Here is a 22,139-nt window from a genome sequence, read left to right as displayed (position 1 = left end):
ATTATGAAAATTTAGGAGATAATATAGAGGGAATTTCGATGATCTGCCCTCAGAAATGACTATTACAAAGTAAAAGGCATTCCTAAATTTGAAGAAAAAAATTAACTATTAATCAAATTCATGAGTATTAGATTAGTAGAATATTTATCATTTTTCCCTCTGAAATACAGGAATAAGTATCACATTCAAAATGTATGATTCAATGGAAAGAGTCTATTTTAGGTTGGCGTTCATACCTGAAATTAAAATAAAGCTAAGTGTCTTTACTAACGTTAACAGATTTTTAATTAAACATTAGCACAAAATGAAATGAAATATCTCTACTCTTTATCAGACTGACACTTAATACCTAATTCAAGTATCCCCAGCTTTCTTTGCTTGGAGACTTCCATTCTAAGAATTTTTCTCCTCTGGTAAAAGCAGCAGGCTTACTCAGACAAACATTTCATGAGATAATAAGCCTGCATTCTTCCATATCTAGTTCTGAAATAACAGACAAATATCTTGTTCTTGTTAGAGGATATTTATAATTTACATGGTACAGGTTTTGTTTTGTTTTCTTTTACAAATACACAAACGGAAAGAAATTAAGAAATGTTAATGGTTAATAACGCCTAACAAAATGGTTAGTGAACCCTGGCCCACTATCTGTTTTTGAAAATCAAGTTCTATTGGAACTCAGCCATGTCCTTTCATTTATATGTTGTCGATGGCTGTTTTCATGCTTCAATGACAGAGCTGAGTTGTTGTGACAGAAACTATATGGCCCACAAACCCTAAAATATTTATTATCTGACCCTTAATAGAAAAAGTTACAGGCTCCTGGCTTATGAAAACTAAGTCTCAATTCTTGATGTTACAATTAAAATTTTTAGTCTACTTACTCCTGTAGATAAAATACTAATGAGGTATTTGAGGTATTTTCACATATACACTATGTTTAATTAGGTCATAGTTTAGGGGGAAAAAAAAACACAAGTCATTTTCATCTTCCGTGGGACGCACTTCTCTCCCAGAGTTTGCATTTGGAAGATGCCTGATTGAAAAACTGTTCATATTTTTTAAGTGGATTTCAGTGTTAGGTGATTTGTAGCATGTTTATATTCAATTCCAAACTACTTAAAACTGTGGAAACAGTACCATCATGGGAACACCTGAAAACAAAATGCACTTAGACATATTAAGTTTCCTGAAGTGTATTGCAAGTTCTTCTCGAGTGTACTTAGAGTAAGAGTAAGTAAACTGTTCTTTCCCAGAGAAAAGAATTATTGCATTCTTGGTCCTTTGTCTCCTGTGCTTCCTTACATATGTTACAGGGTGATTCGTCACTGTTCCTCAACCTCCCCAAATCTAAACTTCCTTTCAACTTTACCAGCTGGAACAGTTATAATTATTTTTATTTTATGGGTGGAGAAACTGAGGCCTGTGGAATTTATGAAATGCTAGCTGGAGGTTCCTATATGAGTAAGCAATAGGAACAAGTTTCTTCTGACTCAAAATTTTGCACTCTTTCAAATAAAAAACCTGAAAGTACTGTATGATCCATGTCCCTTTTGAGAGTATTGTGCTTTGCTTTCTAGACTATTTATCACTGTCTGATGTATTTTACAGATTTATTACTTTCATTCTAATAATGCTTGTTAATCAATGCTCCCTACAGAGTTCTGATACCAGGTCACACCCCTCTCAATGGCTTTGTTCCTGCAATTGTTCAGCTCTGAATCATATTAAACACAGATGAAAGCAATGAGGTCTACTGGACAGCTTTGATTCAAATAAAAGAACCAAAGCCCGTTCTATGATCAATTCCGAGAATCCTGGTATTGCTTCTGGAGTTTCCGAAATCTGGAAATATTATCACTCTATAGGACCAGCTGACAGAACCTCTTGAAGCTACTTACTGGCTATCAATTTGAAAGACCTTGTGGTAATGTGTGATACGTACATAGGTCCCAGGAGAGACGTGAAGCTTAATATATGGAGGCCTTAAAGAATTCTTTTCCAAATTGACTTGCATTCTAGGAACTAAACTGCACTAACTCAAAGTAGTAATTATTCATGCTATAAGATGTTTTCATACTCCATCAATACCTCCATACGAATACATGCCAAACATGATATCCCAACTGGTATAGGAACAAAGACCCTAAACTCTGAGTCAGATGACATTAATTTTCTATTCCTAGCTAGCTGTATATATGTGAGTAATATTTCTGTGCTTCAATTTTCTCACATGAAAAGAAGTGTAAATGAAATCAGATGTTATCATATGTCTCTAACTTTCTGGTATTCATTGGCCTGTAACGGTTCTTTTCTGGAAACTTCTCTTCAGTTTCTACCTGGGGTGAGCTTTACTTCCACAAGTTCTTTCTGAATAAAAAGCATGGTTCTTAAGGAAGACTTAATATCTTTCCACTTCAGAGTTTACTTTGATAGTTTAAGAAGTTTAAAATATCTGGAAATTATTTTTATGCAAGACACTCTATCAAAAATTGGTCACTTTTAAAAATGTCTATTTAACATTTAAAACTAGGGCTCCTGGGTGGTTCAGTCAGTTAGGAGTCTGACTCTTCATTTCAGCTCAGATCATGATCTCAGCGTTTGCGATTTCGAGCCCCAAATCAGACCGCACGCTATTAATGCAGAGCCTGGTTGGGATTCACTCTTTCTGCCTCTTCCCTGCATTCATTCTCTCTCTCTCTCTCTCTCCTCCTTAACTCGAAATAAATAAATAACCTTTAAGAAAAAACATTTAGAACAAAGTGACCAATCCTGGTTTAGAGAGGTCAAAATTGAAATTTGGAATAAAATAAATTAGCATTCTAGTAAAATTACTTTTTTATAATCATAAGTATCTGGAATAAAGTTATACTCTTGAATAATTGCTAACATAAAATATTGTTTTTATGGAAAACATGTCTGCATATCAATATCCTAACTGCTTCCATGTTTTACTTAATTTGCTGTTAACAATGATAATCATGTGTTGATATTTATTCAAAATTTAGAATTGATCATATCCTTTATATGCATAATCATATTTCATCTTTAATTCTTATGACAACTTTATGAACAGCAAATATTATTACACATAATAAGAAAACAGAAAAAAAAATAAGGCTAAGCATCTTGCTCTGGACAGGAAAGTATTAAAAAAACAAAACAAAAACAACGAAGAACCCTGGGAATTGAATCTCAATGTAAAGAATCAAACTGTGAATCAGGGGGGATCTGATTAAATGAATTATCCATTAATTGGCCTAGAATTCCATCATTGTTAAGATAATATGAAACTACACTGCTGACATGGAATGATGTCTATCTATGATATATTTATGTTTTTAGGCAAAAATCTAGTTGTATGTCCTGCATGTGTTTGCCCATTACAGCATGGGAAAATAGACAAATTTACAATCCCTTATTCTAAACCCTTGCATTCAGGCATGTTTTGTAATCCCTAAGTCTTTCATATTTCAGAATGACATTTTGTTGTACATGTTCTATATTACCCATCCCGGCAGAGACTGGCACAATACCTCAAATTTAAACATATTAGTATTTCCTCAGTTAAAAAAAAATGTTGATATTAACACTAAGTGGAACAAGTAAAGATTAAAAATAATCTTAAATCAGTTCAAGTCTGAGTTCTTTGAATTTGTATTTAGACAAGGGATTGTGGATCTGAACAACAAAAGATTAGCAATAACTATCTCTGAATACTAAATTATAGGCAATTTTAAGTTTTTAAGTGCAACCTTCTCTATTTTCAGTCCATAAACATGTAATGAGTTCTTACTATACACCAGGTGCTGTTTTAGGTATGGTTTTTTAGTAGAAGTTTTGCAGTAAAAATCCTCTTAAAATTAGGAAAAAATATAGTCATTTAGCTTTGGAAAAAAACAGGACAGAAAAAAAACTCAAAGACACATATTCGGGGCTGAAAACCTGAAGTTATTTTAAATGCAAAAACGTGGATCTTCTTGCATAGAAGAGTTTTATAATAGTTGCTGCTATTCCTGAGAGTAAAATCTCTTATAGGGAAACTATTGACTTGGTAAAAATCAAATAGGAAAGGAGTAACTGGCCCTGCAGTCAAATGTAGCCATTTCATCCCTGGAGGCTGACTACAAATTCCCAGTTCAATGTTAGAGTAGTTGAAATCCAAAAGGCAATAGACTAGCAGTGCCTGACTCTCAACTTCACAGGTCCAGAGGCACAGTCTCAGTGGAGTAGCTTTATCTTTAGGATATCTGTCATGGAGCCAAAAATTCAAGAGTCCAAAAATCTCATATATTTACATTTCAATTGTCCTTGAAAAACTCTTCTTTAAGCATCACTTAATTCTAGGTTTAAAAAAATATTAAACGTCCTTCTTATATGTGCATTACACAGATTTTTGTATGAATATGAAACATAAAGTAGATCATTTGTCCCCAAAAGAAGTGAAAAAGTGGAAGAAATCTTCTCGTTGCTGAGAGCCTGCTTCCTCCTTCCTTCTTTTGAAAAATGGAATCAGGTTGTCATACATAGTTTGAAAAATAGGTTTTTCCTCTCTGTGAAGGAGCATGAGTTTATTCAAGCAGAGTTAGGTAATTTATAAAAGCATAGATTTAATATAAAAAAGACAAAGTATAAAAGTCTTCCTGTAGTCTAATATGATTTAAGGTTTCTGACACCCCCCCTTTTTTTTTGAGAGGACAGAACATAACAATATGAAATGGTGCACCTAGTAGCACAGTGCATAAATAGCTCAAGCTGAAAGTGTAACAATAAAGTCTCCGTCTATTTTTGCAGAACCAATAAATAAGCATAATGAAAATCATGACACATTATTACATTACTCTGTGTTGCCTCTATTCATTAAAAAAAAAAAGATGAGTGCATTTAAAATAATTTCATATGTCAAATGACAGTAAGCCTTCCAATTGAGATGATGTTGAAAGGAATATTCATAAAGGGCAGAGGCATGGTCTTATGTGGCTTATATCAAGATTACAGTAGAAGCATGAAGAATCTGAGAAACAACTACTTCATTCAACATGATAGTAGCATGGGAGCCCAGTTACATCATTCACCTGCTCTATGTGTGCTTTACTATTATGAAGTCAATAAAACACACATTAAAAAGCTTTAGAAAAGACTTCCCTGTCAATTAGCCCTTGGACGGATTCTACTTTTTCTGTTTCCCTGTTGATTTAATATACTAGATTATATTAGCAGCACTGGCTTGTAAACAAGGAAGATCTGAATCCTATTAATGGAGTTACACTGCCAAAATAATCAGCTTCATACTTAACAAGTTTCCAAGTATTTGGAAAAGCTGTGAAATGGGATTATAAGGTTAAGCTGTGTACATCTGGCTCGCCACCATATAAATATTTCAGAAACTTGATCTCATAGGCTGAAGAAACACCTGTCTAATCATGACTCTTTTCCAAGTTACATGAACCCTGGTGAGCAGAGCAGTACACAAAGGCTGACATGAAATGATGATTGATTTACATACTGTATTTCTTGTGTTAGACATTTAATTTTGTCGTATATTACCCTTCTGAGTGAGGACATAAGAAATATTTGGGGAAGATTCTGTGGTAGCACACTTACGTTGCCAAGAGAGAGTGAAGGGGAGCAAAATTTTTTAAATTCAGGATAACCACCTGAAATACTATATATTGCTTTTTTTCTTATGCCATGGTATGTAATTTTAGCATAATTGGATGTTGTAAGTATAAATGTAGTATAATTTGGACCCAGAGAATAATTGATGACAGGCAGGAGATCGTGCATAAAATAACAGCAAAAAGTTCAGCAGTCCCTCCAGTTAATTGAAATCTTAATGAATTTGAACAACAGTTATTTTAACTAGATCGAGGATTAAATAACTATGCTGACTCTTTGTCATATATACACCGGCCATTAGACCTGATTTTATTTTTTCTAAATTTTGTTCAAATACATAATTGGGTTAAAAATGTACCAAATATGGCTCTTATCAAATTAACGTCAAATGTCCAACTTAAAAACATAGATTTTGAAACTGTGGTCCAAAATGGCAGCTAAAGGTCAATGAATCAAATTTCCAATTATATTTCCTGGGAGCAGATGGGTGCAATGAAACCTAATGATTGAATTTTAAATGCTTTCATGCACCTTTTATCTGTTTCCCAACATGTTGATTCTACCTTAATGCTCTAACAAGATAATAGGTTTATTACAATTAACCAACTGAAATGATATCTCCATTTTCCAATTATTTATATCATATTACCTGGGGATATTGAATCAGAGCTCCTTTCCTCTCCCACCCTTAGTGCCTTTCCATCACAATCCTACACTTACACCAAACAAAATCCAAACTCTAATGTCATTAAATAACAGATGTGTCCTGGGAGATTTGATTTCTCCAGTTAAATGATAAGTGCTTAAAATGAAGCCCAAGTTCACTGAGGCTCAATGAGAAATTTGTAATGAAAATAATTATAAGGTTTTTTGTTGAATAAGTTTAACTATAAATTTCCTTTTCTTATGTTATGAACAGATACATTAGTCTATTTCTCTGACCTGCATAAGCATAAATATAAAAAGAAGGTTTATCAAGAGGTTAAAACATTAAACGGTCTAGGAGCACCTGCCTGGCTCAGTCGGTAGAGCATTCTATTCTTGATCTTGGGGTCATGAATTGAAGCCCCAAGTCAGGCAGAGTTTACTTTAAAAACAAATAAATGTTTTATTTTCAGGAATGGTAAATGGAGGATTTTGTATCTGCTATATCTCAAGAGAGCACATTTTTTTCACAAAGACCAAAAAGAAGGAATATGGAAAGGTTTACTTTATTATTTTTATAAAAAAGAAAACCATTATTTTATCTTAAACACTTTTTCATGTTTATTTATTTAATTTGCATGAGGGAGAGATAGAGTGAACAGGAGAGGAACAGAGAGAAAGAGAACGAGAGAATTCCAAGCAGGCTCCGTGCCATCAGCAGAGCCTGATCTGGGGCTCAAACCCCCAAACTGTGAGATCATGACCTGAGCAGAAATCAAGAGTCTGGCACTCAATGCACTGAGTCACTCAGGTGCCTCCAATATTTTATTTTTTAAAATCCAGAATAAAGGCAATCCAAGAAGCTTTTTATTTTAATAAAAGTTTCTCATTTATTAAAAGGATTTTAATAATGCTAAACATAATAGTATTGAATCCAATCCCTTTCAAATTCAACCCATTCCTATATTGCTCCACTGTAGGAATCAACTATAGGCACCTCAGGTCTGAATACATATATCCCAGTTCTTTAAAAATATTTACATTCGAGGTAAATATACAAGGTTCTTAAGGTATCCCTGTAAAAACATATTTTCAGAATGGATATCTTAGAAAAGAGACCAGATGGCAAGAATAATAAGAAGAGAATCTGAACAAGTCAGTGTATGACATACGTAATAATTCCCTTCTTTTTATTTCAAATTATATGTTTTGATGATACTTTCCAAATATTCAATCAACTGTTTGAAATTTTTAAACAAACGATATATGTTTTCAGGTTATATGGTTTTATGTGAAGACTAACATAAACACTTGAAACATGGTATATCTGTAGCACATTCACATTTTACCAACATTGTGTAGAAGTCACATTTCTAGTAGTTTCTAAGCTGTGTTCTTTAAAAGAAAGCATGTATGATGGTTCAAGAAAAAATGCAAAGAAACAAAAGAAACAAGTGAAATTAACAGAAATTATGGACTATGACAGGCCCAGTTTCCCATCTACTGAGAGAATATCTGCCCCTAGTACTCAGACGTCTCTTAGGGTCAAGACAGCAAGACCCAGACTGGCATCCAATCAGGAGAGAGCAGCACACACTGTCGCTACACCTTCTTTCCCCAACATGCCCAATATTCCAGAGTCATTTACAGATGGGCTAAAACTATAATGTTTGGATAATTGTGGATATAAATGTCCCCCTTGAGAACTTATTATTTGTTGGTGTATCTTAAACGATATTTAACACTATAATTTCTCAGAAAGTCTTTCTCTTGTTTTTGAATGGTAATCAACAATCAATTTAAACTTTTTAAATTTCCTTTCTATTATTTTTTTTCTTTCATTTTGTATCCCAACTTCATGGCATGTGGAGATAATTAAACTTTTAATATGGTTGGAAAGCTCATTCTGCTTGAAGGCTTTATTCTATCAAACCTCCTTATTGTTTGATAAAGATTTTGCAATTAAAGTTTAAAATTCAGATAAATAGCAATTAAGTCCTAGAACAGATTAAAAGTAGTAAAATATTTTAATTAAGAGCTTTTAAAATTATTTTGTTATTTATTAATTGAGTTGATGATGGTGGATTGAACAACTCTGCAGGTTCCAGATGTATTTTAAATGACCATACTGACATGGGTAGCATACTGTTTACATGAATGCTTAGCTTATGTTTCCTCAATATGTGCATAAGGATTTCATACCACCTACATGAAATAGATTCTGAGATTTTTGAGAAAAAGTTTGGAGTTGTGTTATTATTTTTATACACATTGATAATTGACTATTGTGATTTTCTTTTTGCAATATCAGATGTCAAATGGTGTGTACTAAAATGATTAAGTATTAAAATCATATATAAACAAATACAAATACATGTAATCTCCAAATTACTATTTATGGTTTATCTATAATTTCATTTCATTAAAAATGTCATGTAGAAAAAAGAATTACATTAGTTCCTTAATAATTTCCTAGACCTGTGTGATTCTTAGAGCCTTAATAAAGAGACATAAAATTGGAATTATGTGGTTTTAATACTTTTTAGGCACTTCAAGGAATAGGACAAAAGATCAAAGATATGGCCCTACCAACAGTATTTGCTCTTGATATACAGAATATAAATGCATTTATATACATGTGTGTCTTAGATAGATAGATAGATAGATATAAACAAATTCAGTGAAAACTTGATGCTCATAATTGTGAACCTAGATCATCTGTTTTTTTCCATGAACTTGTAACACTATCAATAGAATTGTATAGGAGTTTTCATTGTACTTATTAAAAAGGTAACAAGTATAAATAAAAATTATCTAAAACATGCCAGCTTCAAATAAATTGTTTCCCAGCATGTTTATATAATATCTTAAACTTTGATCTACCTAATTTCTAGGTGTGAATCTAAACTCCAGCTCATAACTGACTAGTGATTATAGGATTACAAAGACTGCATATTTTTAAGTGCTTACCATGTATTAGAAACCACGTTAGGTTCTCCCAAGTACAGAGATAAGCAAAATGTATATGGTCTCTGTCCTCCAATATTTTGCTATTTAAGCTGCTCTGTGATAAATCACCTCTGCTAATAGAGAGTTATAACACTGATCCAGAGTTTTAAAACCGTCGAGACTTACTAATATTCATCATTTTGTGTGTAGATCAATTAGATCTTTATAGGAACAAAGTTTACATACCACAACCAAAGAGGGAATGAATAGAAATAGGTAGGGTATTAAATCTCCTGTTAGTCTTCCAGTTTCTCTTATACTTTAAGTAGCTTTAGGATCAAGCATAGAAGAAAAACATTTTCATTGACTTCTGCTGATTACATATTACTTTATAGTTCAAAAGACTGTGCCTCTCTTTTTACTTCCCAATCTGTCCTGCTTTCTCCAACACGGCCAAATGGACTTCCTACCATTTACTTCCAACTTAACCAGCCAACAGAGGAGTGTGATGGAAAATACTATCTACCCCTTTGCTTAAACGTTACATATCAGCTTTTCACCTAAGGCAAAATTTAACGGCTGACTTGTGGATCTTTATTTCTGGAGATTTACTATGGAAACACTGACATAACCTTTAACCAGAGCAAACAGAGCCACTCTAATAAGCAGGCAACACCAAACCTAAAAATGCAGGAGGAACAGAAAGATCCTGGCAGGAATTAATCTGCCATTTTCACACATCTGCCCGAGGGAGGTATTGTAATTGCAAAAATTTACTCTAAGACTGCTGAGACTCATAGTAATTATGTTTCTTTTTTTTTAATAGAAATAGCCACAGGTGGTAACAAATTGGGTTTTGAGACGGGGAACTGGGCATGCATTCTAACCCAAATTACTATGTAATTGTCTTGATTATAAAAAAAATCGTAAAAAGTCTATTGCTCAAAATCAGAAAAAAAAAAAATTCTCCTTAAATGCATTCACTGTCTTTTAGTTCTTTTAATTTCTCTCCACTAAGGCATATAGATTCATTTGTTGGTATTGGCACATCTGATATCAGGGCCACGCTGTAGAAAGGCTTTTGCCAATAACCCTTACAAATTCCTCTGAGTGGGATTTGTTTAATAGGATAGTTCACTTATTTCCTGGCTTATTATCACCTAGAGATAAATAGTATCTTTCCTAGAAGGTCAGGATCTGGAAACATAGCTAATAATTACTATTTTATCATGCATCTGCCAATGCTAAAAGTGCAAGGTTATAGACTTTTTATTTCAATCTATGTGTTGTATTAAAATGTTTGCTATTTTTTGACATATATATCCACACATACACACTCAATAATCTTCTATCTTACTCAACACCACTTTATGCATTAGCAACAACATATTATCATAGTTATTTAAAATTGCACACCAGGAATACCTTGTAAGAGTCAATTGTCAAGTGTATCACCAAACTTTCTTAACCAGAAAAGTCTGATTTAATCAACCAAGATTAAAATAAGATTAGCACTGGCTTAAAACAAAACAAAATTCATTAATGTAGCAGGAAGTCACGCAAAGCTTAAAATAATAATAAAAATAAAGTAATCAAGCATCTTGCCTTGAAATTATATAAAGGTAAGTTCCTATGTAATCTTTAATTCTATGTTAATGATAATAAAGATAAATGATTTCTCATTTATTTTTCATGACTTATAACTCCTGTTATTCACCTTCTTAATGCAATAAGTTGATTTGGGATAAACCATTTTGAAAGAAATGCAAAACTGCAAAACTGAAACAGAAAGCAAGGCTTTGTGCCCCGAATTGAAATCACAATAAAATTCACCAATATTTAGACAATATCCTGGTTTCTCTTGACAGAACCATGGAAATCAAAGCAAATTATTTTTAAGGTTGTGTGGAAAGTTTTTATGACAAATATTTCTATAAAGATGTATCATTAAGCAATTATCAGGTTTGAACTGAAAAATATCCCCTTTTGGAGCTAACTCCCTTTTCCCCCCAAATACTAAAAGATAATGTTTTTTTCTCTTAGTAAATTTTGCTAAGATTTTAAGTATTTTATGTCTCAAACATTCTAATTTCTTATGGGCATCCCATCTACTGAAATGGAGATATTGGCAAGAAGCACATACTGGCCACTTTACACTCTGGTAAGATAATGCTTTGCATGGTAATCATAGGTGAATTTTTTGTATAAGTATCAGTTTTGCATATGGAATTGCTCTGGTTAAACAGCAAAAAACTATTGAATAGTCAATCATAAAACAATCTCAGTATATTCTTATAAAATATACTGTGTGAAAAATAAAATGAACGGCTTTAAGCAAAGGCATTTATACAGGGGCCAGTGAATTGAAACGAAGAATATCTTGAAGGTAAAAACTATCATTTCAAAACTGATGCTAGTGTTCATACTGCAAATAAATGTTTAAGAATGTACCTAAGACATTGATAGTGTAAAACTGGGCTATAGAAATAAGAAGGACATTAAACCACTGTAACCATTTCTGCCCACGATAAAATACCTGTTGCATTTCTATTTTATAAAAGCAAGCTTTGGAATTTAGGAAACATGTGGATATTTCAACTTGACTTTTATTCAATTTGAGGGCATGGAAAGTCTAGGTATAATTGTAATCTAATCATCACTCAGCAGTAATTATTAAAGATTCAGAAAGAAATACTGTAAAGAAGTATATCAATTGATGACTTATGTGTAAATTACATTTTTAAAAGTCATCGCCAAACAAAGCTGAAGAAAAACGTATCTAAAGAATAATACTTATTACAAAGAATTTCTTTAGGGGTGCCTGGGTTAAGCGTCTGACTCTTGATTTTGGCTCAGGTCATTACCTCATGGCTGCGTTTGTGATATTAAGCCCAGCGTTGGGCTCCATGATGATAGCATTGGGCTTGCTTGAGATCATCTCTCTCCCTCTCTACCCCTCCCCAACTTGTTCTCTCTCTTTCTCTCTCTCTCTTTCTCTCTCTCTCTCAAAATAAATAAATAAAAACTTTACAAAATAGTCACATTGTAAGTTGAATCTGTTATGTAAAAAAAATATATATATATGTCATCAAAACTTTTGATGTATATAAATTCATTATCTACATTATGTATTAATATAATTTACAAACATGTAACCAATGTCTCTTAAAAACAGTATATATCTACAAAACATTTCCAAAGGTATACCTTTGAAAACTTGAAATAGAGTTTCAATGCTCTCACTTTCAAATTCTACAAAGGCTGCTTTTAGCTGATAAAGAGAGTAAACAAGAAGTTGTCCTTTATATAGTCCGTTTAATGTGTTCCACTATTTAAAAATCAATCAAAACCATTACAAGTTTAAAAAACAATAAATATTGTTCAGACAGGCTTACATGAGTATTTTTATCTGTACCTTGCCCATTTTGCATCTAACATAAATATGGTTCTGGACTATACTACTGAATAGAAACATAAAGAAAAGAACATAAGTTTTAAATATTTCAAAATGACTAAAAATGCATTTTAATACCATTAAATTATTTTAATATATTCCATTCCTCTAATCAAACCAAACTCTATTTATGTAGATTAGTTACATCTGAAGTCTCATTTATCCAACCTGTATTTATCCTTTGATCACAAAGCTTGTTAACTTAAATGGTCTTTTATTGTTATGATTCATTTTCCCATAATTATGCTGTTTAACTGCCTTATTTTTTGAATAAATATATGCAAACGCGCCAATCATATTCAGCACAGTTATGCTAGATGCTCAATGAACTGTAAGAGCCATTTCACTACAATAAAACTGCCTGGAATAGATCCAGGGCAAGGCTGACAAATACCAGTAATCAGAATGTCACTAGGACCAGAACAGATAGAAGTGTGTCACATGTATATCAATAGATTCTCTCAAACACTATCTGAAACCAATTTTACAGTCTATCACTGGAAGAACTTTGTGCATACAAGTGAAAGATACCACCCACACAGTCACAGTTTTGTATCTGTATTTGTGTCTTTTTTTCCCCCCTTTACCTTAAAAATATTGAACTTCTACTTCTGCAGTAGCAAGGAAGCACAAGCATACTTCTGCTTAGTCACAGCAGGGAAAGTTGATGTCATTAAGGACTTCTTTATTATAGATAATTTATTTCAGGAGACCAAAGGATAGCAATATATCACTGTCAAAGCTAGTGGTGAAAGCTATGACTAACTGTAAAATACTGTGTGCCACTGAAGAAAATTCTTGTCAATGTCTCCTTTACTAAAATAGGTTGACAATAGATTAGTGTAGGTCTGATGAACTTTAAAAGCGTTTTGTAGGTGGGTGGCAGAAGTCACAGTATCTTCAGATTGATGGGTAAAAGGAACTTCATGCCATTCTCTAACAAATATACAGTCATTGGTTAAAGGAATTCAGTACAAAAAAAAAAAAAAAGCCTTCCCTAATGACTTTACTAAAATATGACTTTAAGATAATGCCCTGTGGGATTTATTAAACAGAAGTATCACTGAAGGGAATACATTCTGAAGCAATGACTAATATCATAATTATCAGGTGCATTTGTAAGAATTTACCCACTATTGAGTGTATTGCAAGACATCTCAGCATAAGGGATTTAAGTTTTACTTCCTAACTGGCATGAACCCATTTCTAGTTTCTTCATCTTCTTTCCTGTGGTAGTTTCACTATCAGAGCTCACCGTGCATATTCCCATAATACCTCCAGCCATCCCACTGTGCTCCCGAAAGATTCAGAAACTTAAATGAAGATTTTTTTTCTCTTAATCTACATAAACTCCAACCTATTGTCCATGGAAGGCCAGTCGTTCCTCAGCTTCTCTTCTGTTCTAGAATGGCTGGCTCTAATGAACTTCAAAAATGTCTGAAGTTTGAAAACAGTACAATCAAGTTTGCACATATTTTCAAAAAAATAAATAAATAAATAAAGGTTTGAGCTCATCCTTAAAAAGAGGAGAGCTGCCTTTGAGTTAAAAAAATATAAAATGGGCTAATATTTGTGCTTGAGTATTTATATACATGATATGGAAAATATACAGATGTATACACACACTTTAATTTTGCCAAGAAGTTTTATTGTTCACATTTTCCTAAATATGGGCAGAACCAACCTTCACTTTAATAAGTACATGTAACCCTTTATTAATCTTAACATAAAATAGTTTCTTAATTTATACCTTTTATTTCTATAGATATATTTCTATTGCTTTGTATTACACAAGCAGTACTAATAGTAAAAAATTTGAACCCTGACAGTGATAATGAAACATAAGAAAATATAAANAAATAATTATTTGGAGATTTTTAGATTTTTTTTATTTTAAAATATGCAAACTTCTTAGTCCTTTAATAAAGATATTTGAGATTATTTAAGGGGTAACCAATTTATTTTAACCTCATATATACATCTATATGCACTGTAAGAAGTGAATAATATGTAACTTCTACTTTATTAAAAGTTTCTGGAAATTATTTTTGGATTTATTTTCTTAAATCTTTTTATGTGGCTTGAACAGTATAGTCTAGGTAATAGATAATGTTTTAGAAAATGGACATTTTTTTCATGACTAAAATATATGTTCAAGCTATTGAGGTTGGAATTTTAAGACATACTCTTTTATACTCTGATAACTTTCATGATCACACACAGCCTTAAATAATATGAAGATGCCAAGAATAAAATTCCAAAATCCTCCATGTAGGCTTGGATATGATAATATTTATTGAAATTATAAAACTCACAGAACTTAAGTGAAATTATAAACTCACTCATACGCTCAATTATCTTACTCCTACATTTTAAAAAGACTGATGAATAATCATCTCAGTGTAAAAATGATGAAATATTTTACCTGGCTGGTATTTTGGAAATTTTATAGAAAACTAAAAACTAATGGAAGAAGTTATTACTCTTGAGCAGCTTTATCAACCAATAGTAAAAATAAGATTATCAGGTTCCCAGTTCATATAGTTAAAAAAGTTATACTGTTGTGTGTTCACTTATTATAAAATAAAGAAAAGCACTCAGATTTACATTGGAGCTGAGATTTTCATGGGTGCACACAAAACTTAGATGAAAAGTGACAATGTATTAAAAATTATAATAATAAATTGAATTTTAAACTCTCTTCCAAAAAAACTCAAAACACCTTGAAGGCTGATTTTCTTAATCACGTATTTTTGTATTTTATGCTATTTTTAATATATGGTAACACAGAAAAGATGTTTTATGATTGTGTGCTCGTATTAATTTAAAATGGGAATTAAACCTATCATTTAAAAATTACAGAAAGAAAGACAAGTGGACAAGACACTCTTGGAGACACACAGTAGGAAACAGACATCTCCTTCCTATTCAGCCCACCATTATCCTTATCAATAGAGATGTATATTAAGTTTATGGAAACGAATACATGTAACTAATCAAACTGTGCCATCTTACAACAACACTGCAGAAAAATATCCTCAGAATTATAAATGAAGAAAGAAATTGTTCACACTTTTCATGTTACTGAATTACTAACATACCAGAATATGAAGTTTTCAGGTCATGATCTTGGGAGCTCATTGGAGTCCTTGTAATCAAGAACCCCTTGTAGGAGAGAAGTGAGACTAATGGCAAACAATGGATAATGTTGCTAGTAAAGATATACTTTTTCTTTCACCTTTTCATTCTAAAACACTGAGTTTATTGTCTACGCTTTGCCACTTTACTCCTGTGTGCTGCAATCTCATTTTTATATATTTGGATTGACTATATTTACCATGTGTTTAATTCTTTTTTATTGAAAAGGCCATGCACATATATCCAAAGGATTTTCTCTTCCTGGCACAAAGAGCATAAGGTCAATCCTAATGTGGATCTTTTGAAAATGAACTGTAAAACACCATGTGGGAAGGTATTATTTTTTAAAATGTAGTTTTGCGGATCTTATTCTGCTGGCTCAATATATTTTCTTCTTTGAGATCATATTAAATGCTTGCTGTAGTGCTACATAAAAATCTGAAAACACAGATGTTCAAACAAAACTGGAAATTCTCCCAACAGTGAAGAAGTCCTCAGCCTCTTCTCAACCACGCCTTGGTTAAAAACACCTGTTGAAAAGTTACCCTGAGACTGAACAAATAATTCTTGATAAGCCTCGATATGTAGTGACTCGTGACAATTAGAAATGATCTCTACTTAATTTTAGATTCTCATATTTACATTATGAAATAATTCACATGGAAATTACCTCTATGAAAAGTGCACTTATAAATTTGTGTAAACAATCTCTTTGCCTCACCTCCCACAAAATGTGTTCCTATTTTTCAAAATCAGTGTTATAGCTTTAAAATGAATAAAAGATTTCATTACAAGAATGGTGTATTATGATTCACATTATTGATTATTATTAATCTCTAGTCTATTATTTAAAACTTCACAGACTGACTTTACTTCATCTGAAAAACTTGGAGAAACCCTGACATAAAATCCCTTTTCACAAACCACTGTTTCTACATATGGTTACATGTGTAACCAGCTTACCTGGTTGTCTTGCATTCATTTTTAGTAAAAATACTCTTATGCCTAAGAACTTACAGATCTTAACCTTAAAATTTTAGACCCTATGACTCATACAGTATCATCTGATACTTAAATAAACCTTAATTTAAGCTGTAATATGAATCGTTTACATCCTGAAATTCTTAAATTTTGTATCGCCCATCTTTACCTGTGTATTTCAAAACAATTACAAACTACTTTCATTCCATCAATAAAAATGCACAGTGTGCCTTCTAAACAGCACACACTTGCTGGAAAATAAAGGTAAACGAGACCTAGTAGCTGCTAGTCCAAGTACACTCTGTGGATTAAAATACTACCTTCAGAAATACACGTGAGTTTAGTAGTGTGCTTCCTTAGCAGGCTGTGTTAAATGCACACACTAATAAATGCACTTTGAAACAAGATTATGGATACCTGAACACTTCAATTTAAACACGTCACTTCAGCACAAAATGTTTGCAGCACACTAGTTTAAAAAGAAAGAAAAAGCCACTATAGTTCATTTACTCTCTTTTCTATAATAGGCATTGAGAAAAGCCTGATATGTTTAGGAGGAAATTAACATATTAGGAACTTACAAAGCTTTCTTTATTAAGACTGTAAAAACTCAGTAGAAAAAAAAGAGAAAGAGAGACTGCCTGTTTTACAGTTTACATCAAGGATATTTCTAGGGTGGAAACAATATGGAAAATTGAGTCATCTTGGAAAAAAAATATCAGGAACTTAAAATCGAAACTTTTTCTGTGTTTTCATGGCATGAATTAAGATTCTAGAAATAGGGAATGGCAAGGAAGTTTGCCCTTTGTTTTCTTTGGAAATTATCTGTCTCTTTTCCTGCATGTATGAGATTTGCGTTGACTTAAGTTTTACTGCTACGAGAAATTATCATTATCATCATCATCATCATCATCATCATCACCATCATCTATTCCTCGAGCAATGAACAGCTTAAAGAACAGCATGATGTAAATACAGTATAGGCACCCCTGTTCCTCAAAACCTTCTGGATACTTCCATCCAAATTTGTTTCTCACTAATCTGACCAAGGAATCAAACTTGCTGATAATTCTACCGTACCAACTTCATTTTTACTGGAACCTAAATAAGAACTGAACTACCAGCACTTGTAATGGAAGATTGAGTATTAACTCTCTGAGATAATTTTGTAATGTCACTGATAAAAATATAAGAAGGTATATAATATATGTGTATATATAAAATGTTTGCAGAGGATGTATAAATATATTTTTTAAATTTTCTCCCTAAAGAGATTATCATAAATAACAGTCTTACACAGTCACAGGAGACTTTCATGGAAACCTCAATATTTTTCAAGGGGGATATTTTTCATTCAGTCTTATATAGACATCAAATAATCATGATTAATGGTGTATAGTAGACACTGTAAAACGTGGGATTTAATACTACAGTCGACACTTTAGTATTCAGTAGCATCAATTACAAGAATCTGTTTTACAAGGATATAAACTATCACAAGAAAATATGTTTTGCCAACTTCTGGCATTTATCACACTTATCATGTTAGAAGGGATAAGGTTGTGATATTTTACTATTCATTTTAATAATAAAAACATTACTGAGTCAAGTGTCATTAAAGGGTGTTTGCTTTTCAAAGCATAAAATTATGAACAAATTAACTTCATTTGCCCCAAACTAATCTTCCTCCCAAAGTGTCACTTTTAGTTAAACTCAATTTTGAATTTCAAGTAGTGCCCATCCAGAGTAATTTGTAGCAACATGCATTTATAATAAGCAAGAATTAAGTTTTTCTGTGACACAGCCTAATAGTTGATAAAAGAAGTTAGACAAAGTACAGTTACCTGCTACTGTTAGAATCTGTCTCTGATGGGTCAGTCATTTAGAGTTTTTAAAAAATACATCAGTGACTTTGGATTATACTATCTAAGATATATTAAAGATCACTTAAAAACACTGAAAATACACAGTATGCAAACTACATGCATTTTTGGTGCATCACGTGCCTTTAATGCCAACTTTGCCTCTTGTTTTCAACCATATAAAGTGAGTCTGTGACTCCTGGGTATACTCTGTTCCTTCCTCAATGAACTAGATCAGGAAAACTCCAGGTGAAATAAATATAAACTTTTCATAGACAGTTACTGGTCATGATCCAGAGCCTACATTTATTCAAATTTTTTGAAAGAGCTTCAGAACAAAAGTCACATATTATAAGTTTAAAGTATACTAAGACTTTATGCTGCCATTTCCACTGAGGAATGAATATGATTCATGTTCACTTTTTAAAATATAAAACTGACTTTTGGTGGGGGAGGAGCGAAAACTTAGCTCAGATTCAGGCTCTGGAATTCTGAGTGGTTGCTATTTTGTACTTTAAGAAGAAGTTAACTCCTGAATATTTGAGCATACATTTCTTTCATGTTGGCCATCCGATTTTTTAAATAGATTTAAAAAATAAATTTAATGAAACCAATTTTTTTTTTTTTACCCTAGGAATCTTTTGTTACGGGGAGAAATGTAGACCAACAAATAAAAAATAACCTCTAAATATTGAACACTGCTAACATTTTGAAACCTATAAAAATAAACTTTAAAATACAACAAAAGTAAGACATTCACATCTTTGAGATTTACGTATAGGGTATGTTGTACACGTAGTGGCAAAAGTGTAAAGCATCTTCATTAAAAAACTCTCCCCTCTCACTGCTGCTGGCAGCGTGGCTTGTCCTGTTCCAAACGTTTCAGGACAGCTCCAAAATCAGCAATAAAGTCAAGTCCCAGTTATGCTAAAAGCCTCTTACCTGAATTATGGACATCCGAGTGGCAGGGGTCTCGCTTGCATTAGTGCCTTGTCCCGTGAAGCTGGTGTGGCAGCCCGCGTGCCCCTGAGGAACAGTCAGGTTGTNGGTAGTCGAAGTACATAGGGGAGGTGGCCAGGGAGGGGCTGCTCACCACGTTCATGACGTTCATGGCATTCCTCTCTTCCACCTCGCTCTGCACCAGCATGATATCATTCTTGTTGATCTTTTTCTTCTTGCCCTTGCCCCCGCCCAGCTGCGGGTGGCTGTACTCGGCGATGCGGCAGTTGTAAGTGCGAATCTCCTTGTTCTCTCGCTTGCACTTGACGGCAATGGTGATCATGGCCGCTAGGAGAATGATGGAGATAGTGCTTAGAGTCACGATGAGCGGCAGCGACATGTCCCAGTGGTGCTGCTCGCCGTTCACCCGAGGAACCCCTTCGGGCAAGGAGCCGCTCACCGAGCGGATGATAAGCTTGGCCACCGCGGACAGGGTGGGCTTCCCGTGGTCCGTCACCTTCACTACCAGCTCCACAACTGGCGTCACGTCCTCCCAGAAGGGGTGCAGCGTGCGGATCTCGCCGCTGGAGGGATCGATTTCAAACAGGTGGTCGTCATTACCATCTACGATCTCGTAGGTGAGGCGCCCGCTCTCGCCGAAGTCGCTGTCAAGGGCGCGTACGGTGCTCACCAGGTAGCCCAGGCCGGCGTTGCGCGGCACCTGCAGCTCGGCTGTGTCGTTCTGCAGCGTGGGCAGCACGATCACCGGCGCGTTGTCATTCACGTCCAGCACCGTCACCCTCACCGTTGCGTTGCTCTCCAAGTGCGCGGGGGCCCCCGAGTCCTTAGCAAGCACCTTGAACTCAAAAGCCTTGGTCTGCTCGTAGTTAAAAGAGCGCAGGGCGTAGATGGCCCCGTTGGTGGGGTTCACAGACACGTACGTGTAGATGGACACGTCGCCGATGTGCGAGGGCAGGATGGAGTAAGACACGGTGCCGTTCTGGCCCAGGTCAGGGTCCTGCGCGAGCACCGAGCCCAGGTACTCTCCAGGGATGTTGTTCTCGTGCACCTGCAGCACGTAGAGCCCCTTGGTGAAACGAGGAGGGTTGTCGTTCTCGTCCAGAATCTTGACAGCGAACGACTTGGTGGAGTTGAGCGGAGGCGAGCCCCCGTCCCGCGCCACGATCGTCACGTTGTACTCGTCCTGTGTCTCGCGGTCCAGCGGGCGGTCGGTCACCACCGTGTAGAAGTTGTCGTAGTTCTCCTCGAGCTTGAAGGGCACAGAGCCTCCGGGCCCGCCCAGGCCGCCGCCGCCGCCCGTGCCCCCTCCGCCCAGCACCCTGCACTGCAGCTGCCCGTTCTTGCCCGAGTCCCGGTCGGTGACCCGCACCAGGGCGATGACGGTGCCGGGCGGGGCGGCCTCGCTCAGCGCCCCCTGGCGCACGGAGACGAAACCGATGGACGGCGCGTTGTCGTTGCGGTCGATGAGCTTGACCGTGACCTTGCAGTGGGCTGGGATGGGGTTGGGCCCCAAGTCTCGGGCCTGCACGTCGATCTCCAGCATCCCATTCTCCTCGTAGTCCAGGTTGCCCTTGACACGGATCAGGCCGGTCTTGGGATCGATGGAGAAAAGCTCTCTCACGCGGTCAGGCACGTAGCTGCTGAAGGAGTAGAGCACTTCGCCGTTGGGACCCTCGTCGGCGTCGGTGGCGTTCAGGTCGATGACCACGGTGCCCAGCGGGGCATTCTCCGGCAGCTCCACCAGGTAGGAGGGCGCCTCGAAGACCGGGCTGTTGTCGTTGGAGTCGATCACCTTCACGTTGATCTGCACGGTGGCGGAGCGCGGCGGCTCGCCGCCGTCCAGCGCGGTCAGCACAAGCGTGTGGTGGCTCTGCTGCTCGCGGTCCAGCGCCTTCTGGATCACCAGCTCCGGGAACTTGGTGCCGTCGCCGCGGGACTTGACGTCCAGCGCGAAGAGCCCGTGGTCGTCGCGCGTGAGCAGGTAGGTGCGGAGCCCGTTCTCGCCGGCGTCGGGGTCGTGAGCGCTGGTGAGGGGGAAGCGGGTGCCGGGGGCGGCGTTCTCCGAGATGTCCATCTCGATCTGGTCCGAGGGGAAGGCGGGGGCGTTGTCGTTGATGTCCTGGATCTCCACCTTGATCATGCAGATCTCCTTGTCGTTGGCGAACACCTCGAGGGACAGCTGGCACTTGGCGTTGTGGCGGCACAGGGACTCGCGGTCGATGCGCTGCTTGGTGTAGAGGAGCCCGCTGTCCGCGTCCACGTCCAGCAGGTGCGGCGCTGAGTTCTNTGCTGCGCCCGCCGCCGCCGCCGCCGCGCTCCGCGGGCGGCAGCCCTGGCTGCAGTCGAGCATCCTTGCCTATGTTGCCGATCACCGTGCCGGCCCCTTGCTCCTCCGGCACCGAGTAGTTGAGGTTTTTGAGCGTCAGGGCAGGGGCCCAGAGGAGGAAGCAGCAACAGATGGAAAGGTACATCCCAGACCGGTAGGGTGGGGGCAGGAGCAGGCGGACTGGAGGGGCGAGCGGAGGGGCGCG

General features: G+C 36.0%; 1 protein-coding gene across 1 annotated transcript in view; it reads right to left on the bottom strand.

Annotated features, from left to right (window-relative positions):
• PCDH17 (protocadherin 17) overlaps positions 1-22,079 on the bottom strand; it is a 93,384-nt gene extending 71,305 nt beyond the window's left edge. The window contains 3 exon segments of the mRNA XM_077752442.1: positions 19,591-19,696; positions 19,698-21,896; positions 21,898-22,079. Of these exon segments, the coding sequence (XP_077608568.1) occupies positions 19,591-19,696; positions 19,698-21,896; positions 21,898-22,079 (2,487 nt within the window).
• Between the last annotated feature and the right edge of the window lie 60 nt (positions 22,080-22,139).

The sequence above is a fragment of the Crocuta crocuta genome, unplaced genomic scaffold (assembly GCF_008692635.1).
Source record: "Crocuta crocuta isolate KB4526 unplaced genomic scaffold, BGI_CrCroc_1.0 scaffold376, whole genome shotgun sequence".
Classification (NCBI taxonomy): domain Eukaryota; kingdom Metazoa; phylum Chordata; class Mammalia; order Carnivora; family Hyaenidae; genus Crocuta; species Crocuta crocuta.
Note: the sequence above shows the minus strand (reverse complement) of the source record. Positions and strands in the feature narration are given on the sequence as shown.